We start from the raw sequence: 17,466 nt of genomic DNA on the forward strand, positions 1-17,466 counted from the left end.
GGCATTCAGTCATTAGCACACACTAATGCAAAATGGAAAATAAATATTGTGGCTTTCACGGTGCTACTGTAGCTCATATTAAAGCCATTTTTTTTAGCAGGAAAGGTTCAGCAAATGTCACATTTATTTGCCAGCTCGTGTCATTAGTTTGGATACACATGAAATTAATTAAACACTCTCAAACTCCGGTTTTCCGCATGTTTGCAAGCTAAGGATCTCGTAATGCAATGCACAGCTTGCTAATTGTGTATTACAGAGTTTACATTGTAGTAGGATCTTGTCTACATTTTAACTGCTGCATCATGTTATTAGTTACCCGTGCATATCTCTGCTTGTTAATTCAAAATGTTACATTTAAAAACAAAAGATTTTCTAATACATTACTGATTCACTAACACAAGAGCAAAAAAGTTTCGTCATTACTTTTTAAACTAAACTATAGATCAGGGGTTCCCAACCGCGGGTTCACGGACCCCTAGGGGGTTCATGACGGTACTGCAGGAGGTTCGTGAGACTGTGATGGAAACGTCAATGTCAAATTGAATTCAATTAAAAAATATATAAATATGTAAAACCAATGACAGATTTAGCTGATGGAATTAGCCTAATTGTTGAATGTCATGTGATCATAAGTTGCCAGCATGTCTTAATCATCCGTGATCATGCGTATCAAAATGGGCATATTCGTGGTTAATAAAAGAAATACGTCCCACAGTTTAACTGTGCTGGAGGAGGGCAAACTGATTGATCTCAGTAATGACAGTTTTTTGCATCAGACCTACCGGAGCAGTGGACGTGACTTAACGTCATTTTGGTTGGACCCTGCCGTTTCATTCCCGTACCCTGAGCTCACACAAAAAGCCTTGAAAATTTATAAGATCACTTTATTAGCCATATACAATTTCTTGCATTCGGAATTCGTGTTTTTGCTTACCCCAGCTTGCTCTCCATGAGTCACACAGAAAGGGAAAGAAGCCTGGGGTCAGAGCGCGGGGTCAGCCGTTGTACAGCACCCCTGTTTATTCTTTCACTGTTTGCAACCACATACTTATGCGAGTGTGGATTTTCGGTACTGGGATCAATAAAAACAAAGCGGAGATCAAAGCTTGACTTGAAAGATGAGATAAGAGTATGTCTGTCAAAGATTGTCCCCAGGATTGATAATCTGTACAAGACTCACCAGGCACAGGTGTCCCATTAAAAAGGTAGGTCTATACCAGTGAAAATGAGCCATTGAGTGAGCTTTAAATGCTTGTTTTGAGTTGTTAAATAGTCCTATTAATAAATAACAATGTAGCAGTGAAAAGAAGCATGTTAAGAGGGTAGCTGTAGCATTTATCTACATTTATTGGAAAGTTTGGTTTAGTTAAAATATCAAGGGGATACTTGAGGCAAATAATTTAGGTTGAAGGGGTTAAGCTGAAAAAAGATTGGGAACCCCTGCTATAGATTAACTGCTACCAAAAATAGATGATGTATCAGATATACTGTAGAGATTTATTTTTGTTAGATCTTTGTTAAAAAATGCTGATAACCTATTGCCAACATCCTCTTTAGTGTCCTGACTGTTGTGCAGAATCAGGGATAACTAATTTCATTACCAGGGATACTCATCATTCGGTTCGCCATTTTGAAACATACATTTTGTCTGAACGAGGAAAAGTTTATCACATGCTGAAATTCATTGCCTACAAATCCAGTCAAATCCGACACACGGTTCACCACAGAGCTTTGTTTTATCCTTGGTATTTTTTTTCAGTCATAGTGCTATAGAAATTTATTCCATAGAAATACTGTGGTATTGGCCATCTTTTTATGTTCAATGTGATGTTGTATAAAGGGGATTATCAAGTAACTCATTTCAACAAGTGACAGGAATAAAAAGTTTTCACTCTTATCTAAATTCAGCATTTCTAGATATTGACTTCTTTGCATCATCATTAATTAGAGGATATTTTGTTTAATATGTATCTAGTGAAGTGGTGTGATTTATCTTTTAAAAAGAGAAACTGAGAAAATTAACCTTAATGCCAAACCTTAGAAATTAATGCAGGAAACTATCTGAGTAGCCATCTAGCAGGGACCCTGCTTTCCCTGTCTTGGGGAAATGATTATTAATGTGAAACGTTTAGAATAAAAAAAATAACAGGTATATTTTTATCGGTCTCCCTTGGTACATGTGTTAGCAAAACAGAAGCTATTACTCCACCTCATTTTATCCTCCTTACGTTTAAGAGAATAAAGGAGAAGTGAAAGAAACACTTTCGTCTTGTGATGTGGAAGTTCTAGAATTGTGTGTGGTATACTGGCATTCAGCTCTGAAGCAGATGGAAGCAGTACCACTGCTTTACACACGATTTACATTATTAAAATAAGGTCTACATAAATTGAATAAGTATAAATGTTGTATAAGTATGTTCCACCAAATAATTATCATTTTAGTTTCTAAATGCCTGCTTTTGTTAGTAAAAAAAAGTGTGGGTATCATCTCTAAGAAATCTTTTTTTTTTTCAAATTTGAAATCGCACTATACGTTAATTGTGTGACTGGCTTGGTTTACTGTATACAATGGCTTGACTTAAATTAAACTGTTTTCTTCATATATTCATGAGCTTAAAGACTTTTTCTGTGTTACAGAAAACAACAGTGTACTATAACATGCCGTTTTCAGTTTAGTATTTTAAACTTTAGTTTTCAGTTTATTTAACATGCACCTATAACATGATTCATTATTAATTAAGACATCTTTATCTCTTTATGGATTGTTTTATTTCTACATTTCTATTTGAAAAATATGTAGTGCCTGTTTTTACTTGTTTTAACCTCTGTCTTGTGGCATCAACTGTTGTCTTGTCAGTTCCACTACATGTAGCTTTAAAAGTGTCTCAAGGTTGATGACCGGGATGTGTACAGGGGAAACAATCTAAAATTCATGAAACCAAGAAGCTTTAAGAACTTCAGTGGGTGTCATGCCACTATACTGCCCTATATCACTTCCTCTCTTTCTGCTTTGCGAAATGGGATTTGAAGCTATGTTTTTTTGCTGCTTTATTAAAGTGAGATAAGAAAATATATTCTTAAATGTAGTAAAAAAAGACAAACCTTTATAAAAACATAAAATAGGGTATCCTGGCTGAAAAAAGCACGATTGAATCGTTTCTATAGCATATAGTAAATGTCCTCTAAATTGAAAGAATAGTATTTATTCCACTTGTTGTTTTCCCAAGTAAGTCTGGGACTCATCAGTCCAATATTCTATTCTTTTGCAAGAAGGGAAATGCTCCCACGTGTTTAGTCTGAGCTGAATTAACAGGAGGATAAAGAGATTCCTTTCCCCCCATGTTTGTGCCTCGCCTTAATTAACACTTACTAATGTAAATCTGTTCCCCTGTGACCACGGGGCTCTGTTGGGATGTTTCTGCCATTCAAACAAGGCTAAACTCATTTGTAAATAACCCTTAATTAGGGTATCTTTAAGCTGTTGAATATGACATTGTAGGGATTTAAAAAAAACTTAAATCCTCAATGGCACATGCTGCTACAGAATGGTAAGTTTGAGGAATATAAATTTAACTGGGGAATAAAACTGTACTGTGGATAAACTATTAAAAGTAATGAAAGAGGTTTTGGGAGCTCAGTATGCATACAGAATGAAATTAAATTTGTGAAAGAAATCAGCTATGCAGTCAGTTGATTAATGCATTTTTATTTATTTTGCATACATTGTTCCACCTTGAGAGTGAATTCATTTAACGTTATAACAAAATGTTCTTGTTAAACCTCACACATTGACCTTGCAGTTCTGGTAGGTTGTTTTTGTGCACAACAGACTAAATTTTCATTTTTTTTCAATAATTTAATCAACTTAACTTATTTTTTCCCTTCATGATTTATCTCTGAGGCTTTGCTACAAAGGTGTGTGCTTTTAGCTAAACAATTGCTAGAAAGTACATATTTTATACCTGTTTATTGTTAATATAAGCTGCATTGTAAAATGTACATTATGCTAAATACTTAATGTTTTATGGAATATGTCTATTGGAATATGCTGTTTTTGGATTAGAATGTGCCAGTCTCTATAATATTCTGTGCTGAAGAGGGGGTTCATTTCCAAATCAGGGAGGCTGTGGTTACTCTTGAGTGAAAAGTTTAGTCAAAAGGTTAGTCTAGTAGAACTTGAGAAAAAATCCAGTTTGTGTAAGTTTATAAAGTGCCACCTTTAACTGTTTCTTTTGTCTTTTATTGATCTTTTTGCTGTCCTTTAGATTATTCTCAACAGAGTAGATATTTAATAGTATTAAGAATAGCATGCATAGTATTACACAGCTCAAGGAGATGCATTTTATACTAGTGATAACCACATGATGGTGCTAACACAATGTCAAGGCCAATGAGGTTATACATTGATTATTTCTTTATTTTGGAATGTTCTTTTTCTTCACTTACACTTTTTGCATTTTTTTCTTCTCTGGTTCAGTTTCCTGCTGCTTGGCTCACTATGTTCGATGCCCTCTTGATTCTCCTGCTGATCCCCTTGAAAGATAAAGTGGTCGACCCCATTCTGAAACGAAAAGGCCTGCTGCCATCTTCCTTGAAGAGGATTGCAGTGGGAATGTTCTTTGTCATGTGGTCTGTGGTTGCTGCTGGTAAGCACTGAGGAATTGGGATCTCTAGAATGGGATTGATGAATTTCTAATCTACAATAGTTGCACTTAGTGCTGCTGCCTCACAGCTCTTGGGCTCTAGATTCAGTTCTGGCTTTGGTGTGAAATTTGCATGTGCTGTCTGTGTCCACATGGATTTTCTTTCGGCAGTCTGGATTCTCCCCAGTGTCATGTGTATCTCTAAACTGGTCCTATGTGCTTGTGCATGTGTGGGTTTGTGTATATGAGCGTCCTGTCCATGATGTGTTCCTGCCTTCTGCCCTCTTATCTGCTGAGATGGGCTCTGGTATGCCACATCCCTTACCAGGAAGAGTGAAATTAAAAAAAAAGGAGTCTAACACTATTCTTCACATGGAAAACAATTTTTGCTATTGCCGCATTAAGCTGTTTTACCCATGTCATATACTGTAATTAGCTCCGCTGCTGTTGGGCAATCTGTATAGAAAATCAAGCTTTTTGATGTTTGTGGATTATTCTCATTTAACATTTAAAATTAGCTGGCATGTGGTCAGTGAGGGCTAAGTTAATTGTGTTATCTTCTGCATAAGTGAATACATCTTTTCATGCAGAAAATTAAAGTTTTACAATGATGCTTTGTTTTAGCTTTATGCATTAATTATTGATAAGCACGTCTCTTACAAATCTAACTTGCTGTAAACAATCCAGCAAACTACCTTAACTGTACTGTACATCACATCTGCATGAATGGCAAAATGACAGGAGAAAGTGTAAGGGAAGGGATTACTTTTTTTATATTTACCTTTTTTGAGATTCTGAAGCTTGAAACGTTTGACCAGTCGCTGTTTTCTCTGAGTTGTTCTACTGCCCTTGCCTGCTCAGTGCATAATCAAGGACCCAGGAGGTGGTCTGTCAGAGAGGTATTAAAATTCTTTGTATTAAAATGCCAGCAGCTCTTGTTGCATGGATGAAAAACGAAAAGGTTTGCTTTGTTCCCCAGATCTCTGCAGGATATAGAGTTTGTTCTGGCATCTGATGCTATAGCTGTTTTTGATCGAAGTGACAGAATCCTGGACCAGTTCTGTGATTGCATGTATAATAACCTAGTGAAAAAGCCCATGATTGTTGGAGATTATTTGGTGGAAATATTTGTTTATGAAATGTGTTGTAAAAGTCATTTGCAGGCTTCCTTAATATTTATGTGTTAGATTTTAATTGCTCTTATTTATGCATCTCAGATATTTTATTACATCTTTGTGGATGAGCAGCGTGCCTCATGTGAATATATACTGCAAAGAATTAAGTATATTAGTTTTGTTTACAGCTTTTATATTAAATATAAAAGATAGGCACCGTCTCCATAATTGTTTTAGGGTTAATGAATTTTATTTTTCATGAATTGTGTAAATTTTCTCATTGCTTTTCACTGATGATGGGAAATTCCAAAGTTTGTTTTTGAAAGAAAAAAAGGAACTATAGTTAACCCACATATTGTAGTAGCTCACAGAGCACTCACTGTCTCTGAGTCATGTGGTTTTCTTTCACACATTGTGTTACTACCTGTTATATTAGGGCAGGAGCATTTGATTTCCAAATGGGGGATTTCCTTGCAACTCAAAGTATACTCTTAATATACAGTTTTAAATCTTTAAAGGATGAATACCTTTTTTATTTTTAAGTTCTTCACTGGATAATGTGTTTATATTCTCCAGTGTTCGATACTGGTATCTCCAGGTATTAGTGAAGATACTGCATGGCAGCATCTAAACAGTAAAGTTTTTTTAACTGAAAAGCTAGAGTAATGAAAGGAGCTATAAATATAAAGACTATATCTACCGTATATAATCTTTATAGACAGGTATGTAATTTTTATAATACGTAATCCATTCAAGCCACATACCATGGCTCATCATCAGGACCGATCTTACCCTGGTTTCTAGGCATGAAGCGATCAGAAAGCACGAATCCCCTCTGGAATGAGATAATGGTCCAGCCCCAGGCAGTGCTGGTACTCATTTGCACAACTGGGTGAACTGGAGCAGACGGTGTAAAGCTCCTCACTGAAGGTACAATAGCAGGTCCACAGCAGGCCCTTGAACCCACAACCCATGGCTTGTGAGTCCAGAGATTTATCCAGTATAATAAAGTAGTGGCCCAAAATAAAGATTACTACTAGAACCATCTAGTAGTCACACTTGATATTTGCTTGCCTGAAGCTTCTCATTTCTACCCAGTGGAAACTTGCCATCAAATGCAGAGTTTCAGATTTGCATTTTGTGGGTGTTTTGAATTAAATGAGCTTAAGTCTTCTTTATTTGTGCATATTTTAAAATTTTTTTAGAAATTTTTAGTTATTCTATATTAATCATCTAAATGAGATTTTCATCTGAATAACTTGAAGACATCCTCCAGAAATATCTTACTGAGCTGATCATTTAAAACTTCAGAAGTGTGTTTATCTGGTTTCCTGTTTTTTTTGTAGACCGTGAAAATACTACACCTATCACAACAGTGAATTTACACACATCATAGAACACAGTATTTTGGAAACTACAATAGTGTGCAATAGTTTTAAAACCCATGTGTGTTTTCAATTTGATTTTAAACTGAGTTCTCATAACTGATAGTGTATTGTCTAAAGATCTTTGAAAATGAAGTCAAGCAACTCAGGGGCATTCTCCAGCTAGAATTGAACAGATTCACATAAAGTATATGAATCTACAGTAACTAATGCTCATGTTTTTGGGATATAATGTGCTTCAATGAGAGAATGGAAAGATGGAATGGAAAGATCTTTGGTTTCAGTCCTTTTATTAGCTGAAGATTACCTGAGGTTTTATTAAAATTGTGAATTTTCTTTTGTGTACATAAAATGTATTTTATGGTGGCACTACTATACTCTGTCCTTAAACTTCAGCAACTGTTGTCCCCAGTGCCACCAGAAATAACTTTTGGTTAGTTGTCTTAATCCAAAAAACCAATTTAAGTATTACTGTGTATATTTCAAAGTTATGTTCTCGAATGAAGATTTGTATTATGAATTGCTTTATTATTTTATGCTTTAATTCATTTATTCATGTGTTTATTTTTTAAGAGATGTAGCAATAACAAGTGACTGTGCTTTCTAAGATGTTCCTGTTGTGGTCAGAGTTTGGTAGTCTATTAGAGGAAGCTCCATTTTAAATAAATAAGTGAACTACATATAATTCTATAAAAATATATATAATGAGAACTTGTAAATTTCTTTTAAAAATGTAGAGTAGGTATTTTACATTTTGTATGCGATACGTGACAGTTTCTTGGAGGCTTTGATCTTGGATTCAATTAAGAGACTGTTTCTGCTGTTGGTTTATTTCCTTTGTGCATTATAGAAGGTTCTATCAAGTTTATCAACCGTAAATTAGAAAATTTGGTGATGACGACTAGTATTTTCACTCCCGTTTGTCAGTCTTTTTCTGAGAGGTAGTAAAACAACACAAACGCTATCGGTTCCGTGATCGTTTGCATTTTTAATGCTTTGCTCTAGTATAATACAGGCATCTCCAGATTCGGTGAATGTAACAGCAGTACGGTAGAATTTCTGAGAAATGACCAAAATCTGAAAGTAGATGAAGCATAACATATTTTAAATATATAAAACCCCAGTTACATTTTTTTTAAGAAAAAAAAAGAATTCAAACCCTCACACAAGACTAAAACTTACTAGCCCATTTTAACAATGTGGTTTTGTTGTTCACTTAAAATCTGTCATGTGCTAATTGGAGCATTAAATATCTCCAGTTAAATATGTTCTGACCTTGCACACACAATTGTTTTCTCATATATTTGTGCTGGACTGCTACATCACTTTGAAGCAAGGGGAGGATTGAATATTTCAGAAACCAATTTAAAATCACAGCAGTGAAGATAAAGGGTTTATGACACAATGTTTTATTTTTATTCTGAAATTAGTCATGGAGAAAAAAATGGTGCCTGTTGCATTAAAGTCCCATTATTCCCTTTTCAATGCCTAGCAGGTGGTTCTAAACTACACATTGAGGTGGAGTATGTGAACAAATCCACTGCAGTTCAAATTATATCTAAAGAGTCCATTACAAAATAATAATAGCAGTAATAATAACAAAAATGTTAGCTTTTATATGCTTTTCACGGGCAAGTAGAATTACAAGGATTGTTTTATGTTATTAGCTTTTATTGTCAAAAGGATCCCCATCCAGTTAAGTTTTGGAAATGATTTATGTGAATGTAGACCTACGTATTGGTCTTGCCTCATTTAACCATTACCTTAAGGAAAATCTGGAAGAAGGGTTTGGTTTGTGTTAATCCTGCAAGCAGTGTGGAAAACAGATGTTGCTCATAGAGAGGCTGCTTTACCTAATTTCATCCGCTTCATTCAATTTAGGGCTGCAGGGGAGCTAGACCCTTTTGCCTAGTAACACTGATTACAGATGCCGTAATCTCTGTAGTTTTAAAAAGTACAAAGCTGTATGTGTATATTAATAGCTTGACTTGAGAAGGCTCCAGTCATGGTCACAGTTCAGTTTAGGTATCTGATATAATTGTCTTTAAATAAACTATATAATGATGTTATAAACATATATATATATAAAAAATTAATACATACCCATTACACTGGAGTAAGGTTTTGGGCTATGGTCCACATTAGGGATTTGTTTCTACCGTCTAATTTACATCAGAGGTTACCATCACAGCCATGTCACTATTAAAACGGTATAATATTTAATTTATAAAGCATTCACCAATGACATTTGTGACCACGAATCTAAAGTGTCACCCAAATTGCACGTTAGTAATAAAATATAAGAGAAAATGACTCCAGAGCGATGTTTATATATAGCATGAAGAATCCTATGCTGTGAGCATAAAACTTCCTCTTGGCACTGTTGCTGTCTAGATTTAGATGGAAGGGTATTATATGAGGGTGGATTACAAGCCTCTCTATCTCCACTAAAATGCAGCATTAAGCATAAGTGCGATGGGATGCTGTCTCCATGGGGTTATCTGCAAATAGCTGCTGGTTCTTTGATAATGGTTATCAAATAAAGCCTTCAGGAGGGCATGGTTCCTGATGACAACAGCTTAAAGTATTATTGTTCAGCAGTCCAGTCTTATCCATTACAAATTACTGTAATCTCTTACTCCGTACACTGCTTCGATCTGTATGAAGCACTTGCTTTGACTTGACACTTAATCCCTAATGGAGCATCGAATATCTTTTTTTGTCTCGTCTTTGTGTCAGTGCCCTCACAATTTGTTGCTTGGTAATCTTACAAGTATGCCTTTCATCCATCTTCCTGAACCAGTCTGCAAAACTGTTGGCTTGCTGTCAAGAAAAGTTTACTCTCTCACCCCTGTTTTACCAAACTTGCATTTGTCTTGTTCTCAAGGGTTTGCTGTTGTAAAGAAACCAGAATAACAAGCACTTGCTCATATCTTTCCTGCAATGTAATGTTTAGAAAACTGGAGTTTCATGTGATTTCCACATTCCATTGTAATAGCACCTACAAGCAGAATGACTCATAGCAACTAAAAAAAAATCACCTGTTTCTTTTTCTGAAGAGAGCAACAGTTATAAATTCCCTATCATTTTACGTTGGTAGTGGTCAGTTTTTTTTACCAAAGTTGTTTGAATTGTGAGTCATGAGTCGTATCCTTTTACAAAGTTGAAGTTATTTGGTTACCTACACATTCTTCTCTTGGGAATTATGGTTTCATGCTAGGGGTCTTTACAATGCCTATAATAATTAGTGCCTCCTATTTTAGAAAAGGAATCTAGTGTTCTTCAGGTTCTACTCGTCTTGAATATGTCTGGATAAATCAGTGGCTCACAACCCTTATGAGTGTGGGGAACCCTTTTCAAACATTTTAAGGACCACATGCTACAATGTTTGACACTCCATCATATATTTCAATGTTAGATGAAATTGTTATTCAGTATTACGCACATGGATGTATGAACAGTATATTGAGTAGCCTAAGGAATGAGATGGCTGGTGCTGTTTTAGATTATTTCAAAGATAGTGATTTCATATTGTAGCAATGAGAGCTTTTAGCTTTAAGTCTGATTCCACATCACATTTTTTTTATATGGGAACCACTTGGTTGGATAAGTGGTATTAAGCTGTTTTCACAACTGCAGTTATGTCTGGTTTCACTATAGGCCTGGTTTGAGTGGAGATCCAGTGGCTAGGCCGTGTATCAGGCTAAAACATTGCAGAAGATGACCACTCATGAGACTGTGTAATTTCTAAAAATGGACAGCAAGAAATATCAACATCTTGGTAAATTTAAAGAGAGGTTAAGAGATGGGAGCAAATTACAGTGATAACCAAAACCCATCTGGATCTAAAACCAAAGGGATAGAAACTGTTTTGTAAATAAATCCAAAATAAAAAACTTTCATTTTCAATCCATCAGACTAAGTTTGTCATTTGGGTGAATTTAGTTTGATGGCAAAATTGTCATTAAGTTTACTCGTGGAGAACTAGTTATTTGCTGAAAACAGTCTATTTAACCTTATGAAGATTTATGCCCACTTAGGGATACCTAAAGGTGGTCAATGTTGGGAATCTTGGGAGGAATTTTGATTTATGGTGATGAACGCCCTGACTCCTTTATAAGTAGTATTTATCGGTGTGTGTAAATTTCTGCATCAGTATTTTTAAGATACTGGCTATTCATTTCTCCAACACCAAACTGTTTTTGAACATTAAAGCCACATTACCTTAATAAATATTACCTCACTGCTAGGAGTTTATTTTTCCTTTATAAATTTCTTGCACATATGGTAATGCCATTCATTTCTTATGTATTAAGATGCTTTAAAGGGGGAAGTAAAAAGTGTTTTTTGAGCCGTGCCAGGAATATTTATGGTTTATCTTTTCTATTTTTTTAGGAATTTTGGAGAGCAAAAGGCTGGATATCATCAAGAATGGTACCATTGATCAAGTCATCGGCAATGTAACCTACTATGCAGCAGATCTGGCCATATGGTGGCAGATACCACAGTATGTGCTTATAGGAATAAGTGAGATATTCGCAAGCATTGCAGGTAAGTGGCAAATTAACAAATAACATGGGTTTAATTGTTTAGATGTTGACATCACAGCATCCAAGAGACGATGCTTTTTCTCTGTAGTTTTATAGATTCTAAATTCAGTGTTAACTTGGTTTATATACATCCTTTTCGGTCACAAAGATGTTGGCAAGTACTACAAATTTAGCATTTATTCCTTGATCTTGTGGAGATCTCCAGCCTTATCCATCATGTCTAATGTCTCTCCAAATCAATGTTTGTTCTTTTTAAATGAGTAAAAACTCTTTCGGGATCACGGCTTTTGTTGTCACCATGATTTTTTAATGTATTTGTTTTTTTTTATCATGCTGTTGTTCGTGAATTTGCTAGATAAGGAATGCACTGCAGTATCAATCAGGTGCAATTGATTTGGAGGCCAATAAGTTGATGAAACTGACAAGGTCAGGTTTAGAGCTACACATTAGAGACATGGTGCTATGGAACACCAGGAAAATATTCTTTTGTATCCATCAATGTAGTGTCCTCTAAGTGAGAGACAAAGGTCAAACATTAAAAGGAACATTTAAAGGCTCAACTTTAATATGGTTTAATATGGTCACATTTAGCTTTTTTTTGTTTTCAAAGAAGATTAAAATGTATTATTTACCTTATGAATTACTGTTCATTACTTTTCTCATCCTTTTTATGTTTTATGATATCTGGTTCAGACAAAGATAAATGTATTTATTATGTAATTTCCATATATCTAACTTATTTCTGTAAGGGTCACAGTTATCTGATGCCTATTCCAAAACCAAAGGCAGAAGACTGTATTTTACCCTCAAAGGTAGCTGTTTTATTTTAATGTAATTTTATACTAGAACCAGTGGTATATAAAACCTGAAATAGGACATACTGTACCTCTACAATAAGAAGAATCTAATTTACAGTGAATATTCCCGTCACAGATGTAGTAAAGTTTGCTTTGTGTGGCTGATGGGCTTTTAATGAATATCTCTACCAGTCTGGATCTTTCTGTGAACTTTTGTTGCTTAATATTAAAATGGCACATTTTTTGTGATTTGAGGAACTTGAAGATGCACTACAACTATAGAGATTCAATATACATGGGAATGTGAAATTTGTGCTTTGAGCATTCTGTGTAAGAGCTTTGGAAACGATGTAGTCTGCATTTAAATTCAGTCCTCCTGCAGCAGCAAAAGTTTGAGTTTTTTTTCATCACTCCAGATTTATATTTTTCTTTTCAGCTACACTGTCCATTCCAACTGTTTTCACTGCTGCTTTCATAACCTTCTCCAAGGTCGAAGCTGTTTTTTATCTCCTGCTGGCTTTTGATCTGCCAGGAAACTAATCAAGGGGTACACATCCCTAGCTCCATATAATGCTAAACCACCCCTAATAAGCACCACTTAGTACCACAAACTGCTACAGATTGTGTGGTTTTATCCATAATATTTTGAACGAGACGAGATGACTGATTGTAGCTCTTTTCTCTGCCTTAATTAGAATTTGGTAGACTATTTCAAGGAGGTTGACTTTGAAACCTACTGTAGTGTCACTTCCCTTGTTGAATAAGTTTCAGCTCTCAAATTGCTGCGTAAATAGGTATTCTATTTGTTACTGGACCGGCTGCCTCCTGTTTGCTTTAAAAATGACTAGAGTCAGAACAGAGGGTTTAATAGGAAGAAGGAGAAGGAAAGTGTATGGGGGGAATTAAATGAAAAAGGGTACACCTCTTTCTTCAGACACTGCAAAAGCTGTTTCTCACCTGCTGAGCTTTTCTCCTTTTAGCAAAGAGGAGCAAATTGGTGGTCAGGGCTCCCCAATGAGAAGAAAAAAGAGCCCATCTGCAATTTGCCTTACTGAGTCATGATAGTTAGAGAAAGGGATGGGTCCTGTCTCTTAAGGAGGCACTCGGTATGTTTTAAAGTTTGTAATTTAAAGAACTTGTCTACAGCACTAGAGGAAGGGACAGCGAAAGAACATGAAAGAAGACCAGTGAGTGACGATACATGAATTTGCTTTCAAGTGAAATTTCTAAGTTTGTTTTGTTTTTAGTTTATTTTTCTTCAAGAAAGAACCTTTAATATTTATGCAGAATCCTATATTAGTGTCTTATTTATAGTGGTGATGAGTGCCTTCACATTTTACTTCATGCTAGCAACTCACAACTCACAACTGGCAACCTGCTGAAGCTAAGCAGGTGTTATCCTGGTCAATACCTTGATAGGAGACCACCTGGGAAAAACAAAGCTGGAATGATGTGTTAGTGGGGCCAGTAGGGGGCCCTCACCTTGTGGTCTGTGTGGGCCCTAATGCCCCAGTAGAGTGAAGGGGACATTGTACTGTAAAAAGGCGCCGTTCTTTCGGATGAGATGTAAAACCGAGGTCCTGACTCTCCGGGATCATTAAAAATCCCCAGGAGTTTCTGGAAAAGAGTAGGGCTGTTATCCTGGTGTCCTGGCCAGAATTTCTCATTGGCCTTTATCAACCATGGCCTCTTAATAATCCCCATCTATGAATTGGCTTCTTCATGCAGAAGTACGGTACTGTAAATGGTCCTGTGCATGTATAGTTTTTCATCCGAGCATTGTTAATTTTTTAGATACAGACATCCCGAGACAGTTATTGAGTACATTCTCATAATTTGTTTTTTGATTTTCCATTACAGAGGATATTTGCCAACAGTTAAATCATTGAATCTGGATTTGGATGTTTGAACAGAGGTCTGAAAACATAGTCTTCTCCTGTCTTTTAAGGCATTAGAATTTAGAGCTGTTTGAGATTAGTAATCTATTAAATGCAGGAAATACTGTGTTGATCTAGCTGTAAAATCAATAAAATCTACTTTAGATTTACAATGAAAATGCCTCTGTCAAAATCCTTTGTAAATCTGTTTTACATAATTTGGTATATCCTGGTAAAAGAAGCCAGAGACCTGACTTATTTTTCTGAATTTTAGGTTATCCCAGCATAGGTTTATTCCTTTTTGGCAATTTGTTCATGACCAGACCAGAGGTACAGTAGTAGATCACACGCCCCCTTCTTTGGCATAGGAGATGAAATGTGCTTAGAACACAATAGTCCTTATTAAGAAATTGCAGTGGTTCACTCAGAGAAATATCAAGGTATGAATACCAGTGATGAGCTGGGAGTTTTTTAGCACATAGAATTATTTTTATTGCGTCCTGAGTCATTTCACTGCTCATTATCTACAGCATAAAGGGGTATTACTTGTTCATGGAGTGACTGACTCTTAGACCCTACGGCTCTTCTGGAAATTGAGGAAGAGTTTAACAGTTATTCTGGCTAAATGCTTCAAAATCATTATTTTACAAAGACATTTTTCATTGACTGGCCTTTTAAAACTCTCTATTTATTCTTTTTAATAGGTCTGAATAATTAAAATGAGAGGCAGATGGCAAGATTGAGTGCCAAAGTTTGAGGCGTTTTTTGAAAAAAAAAAAAAGAAATAGCACGGCTCTAAATTATACTTGGTTTTAATGCCCATAGACGCATTACAGTGAGGTCCTCTTGCCTGGATATGGAGTTTCAGCCAGTGCTCATCACCACCAAAGACTCTGTAACAGCTATAATTGGCAGTCTTAAAAAAAGTTGGAGATCTACTTTAACCCTTTCTTCTACTGTTCTTTTGGAAGGTTGAGTCAAGTTTTCTCTTGAACAGCAATTATGCCATTTGTTTTGGGGGTTTTTTTGTATCTTCTCTGCTGACTGATAGCTATAGGTGTAAAGAATATGATCAATGTGAGCCTGTGGTAAGGGTCTAATTTATATTTATTGGACTTTTTTGCTTATTTTTCTTATAACATTTTCTGTTTCATTTCACTGACTACTCTAAAGAGCAGAAAACATCATCAGCCTGTGAAGTGAATATTTATTGGTAGGCATGTTAGTGTAGAACCTGCATAAATCTCATAGATCTCTTGTCACATCAACTAGAACCTTTAAGATGAAAGGGATGTGATTTCTGCATTCCATCTTTGTACATCTTGTAGGATGGGGATTGCATGAAATACAAAATGACAGATTAAAGAAATGTGTTTAGAAAAAAGAAATGTGGAAAAGTTTTGCAGTTTTTAAGGTTGTTTTGTGACCTCATTTAATAATAATAATAAATCAGAAACCATGTATACTTGCAATTCATGTTGATTGCCCCATACTAACTACTACCACAGCCAGAGGTATGAGGGTCATTCCTTTTCCCTGTACTGCCTGCTGGCACAGCTGTGTAGGTTGCAGGGAGTATGCTAAACCTTGTAAGAAAATGCCTTTGGGGATTTTTAATTATATATTGCTCTTTTGAAAATGTTAAAGCTAATATTTTCACCTAAAGAAAGATTGCTCCCTTTGACATGGCGCATGGGAAAATAAAACGAGTAAATTTCTATCTTTCTTTCAGTTATTCAGACTTACAGACAAGAAAGGACACCCAGTTTATTGCCTTCAGTATGATCTAGAAATCATCATGAATTATACTCCTCTGTTAAGGCCCACTAGACCTTATATTCTGTGTATCTCATTATAGGTGTGTTCTCTGTTATGATTATTCAATGGCTTGTTCTACCTTTTAGTGTATTGAATGACAATTGTAAACAGAACTTTAAACTATTAATTTTTGGGGGCTACAGAATCTTGATATGAGCGCCGTGGTTACCAGGTTATGGATTCTCTGGTAAAGTATTCACAGATTCACTATTTGTTAACTACCAAAAAGGCCATGTTAAGGGCTGGTGGAGGTCAAAAAAAGAGCAAGTACTGTACGTATGCGGAAAGCACGAGGCACTTGGGTACAAACTGTCCAACTTTGTACTTGCAGCAGATTCTCTGGGATTAGTAAATGGTTGGCCAAAGTTCTTGGGTCAATAAACTACTTGCAACCAAATGAGCAAGATGATCTAAATGGCCTTCTCTAATTTGTAATCTCTTGGTGCTCTGTAGCATTCAGAAATCGACAGGGGGCAGTAAGCAGTTGCCCAAAACCCAAGGTGAGCCTTGTTTTAAGCTTCAAAGGAGCAGGAATATAGTCACCCTCCACCCTCCACCCTCCAGAAATCTCACATTGATGTTAGGCCAAACTAATTCCATGCTAATGTTCCAGCATACAGCTTTATTGATTCTCTGATAATCCCATTGTTCAAATTTCCTTGGTAAGTAGATACAAAATATCCTTTTGTCCAAAAATGTCAGGAATTCTTTATACAGAAACTCATACAGTGTATACCGTAAACTAGAATCCTGTTTTGAATAACTTAGTGAGCTGCAGTTACAAGTTTTTTTTACACATAATTTTGTATTTTAAATTAAAACAAAGAGTTCATTACAATCTTTTTTATGTACTTTTTATTGAATTAGGTTGGAGAGCATCATCACTGAATGTTCTGCTTACACATTTGAAGGGGTAGTTCACAGAAGAAAATCTATATTCTAGCTGTTCTTTTAAAGGGCAAACAAACAGCACCAGACAATCTGACATGCCTGCAGAATCGGAGCGTTTTTTTTCCTCCCTTTTCCACCAGAGGAGAAAGCACTTTTTTTTCCTCTTCCATTTCCTAACGAGCTGCATTAGTTCCGGTACAGGTACCTTTGAGGGACGCCGTGCATTGCATTAATTTGTAGTAATGTTACCCTTCAAGGAAGGTCTCTAAAGGCATCCTTATTTAACCAGAGCCTCATAATCTTTCCTGACAGCTGCAGCTATAGGGCTTAATTTGAAAAATCACAGGTTTGAGATGCCATGAAATTATCAATGGCAGCCAGCAGGCAGGA

At 35.9% G+C, this 17,466-nt stretch overlaps 1 protein-coding gene across 2 annotated transcripts in view; it reads left to right on the forward strand.

Moving 5' to 3' along the window:
* slc15a4 (solute carrier family 15 member 4) overlaps nucleotides 1-17,466 on the forward strand; it is a 35,958-nt gene that overhangs the window by 6,672 nt on the left and 11,820 nt on the right. For both annotated transcript variants that reach the window (XM_088935722.1, XM_088935721.1), the window contains exons 6-7: nucleotides 4,478-4,646; nucleotides 11,539-11,694. In XM_088935722.1, the coding sequence (XP_088791848.1) occupies nucleotides 4,478-4,646; nucleotides 11,539-11,694 (325 nt within the window). The remainder of the gene's footprint in view (nucleotides 1-4,477; nucleotides 4,647-11,538; nucleotides 11,695-17,466) is intronic.

Source organism: Atractosteus spatula, chromosome 17 (assembly GCF_055471065.1).
Source record: "Atractosteus spatula isolate fAtrSpa1 chromosome 17, fAtrSpa1.hap1, whole genome shotgun sequence".
In the NCBI taxonomy this organism is placed as follows: domain Eukaryota; kingdom Metazoa; phylum Chordata; class Actinopteri; order Semionotiformes; family Lepisosteidae; genus Atractosteus; species Atractosteus spatula.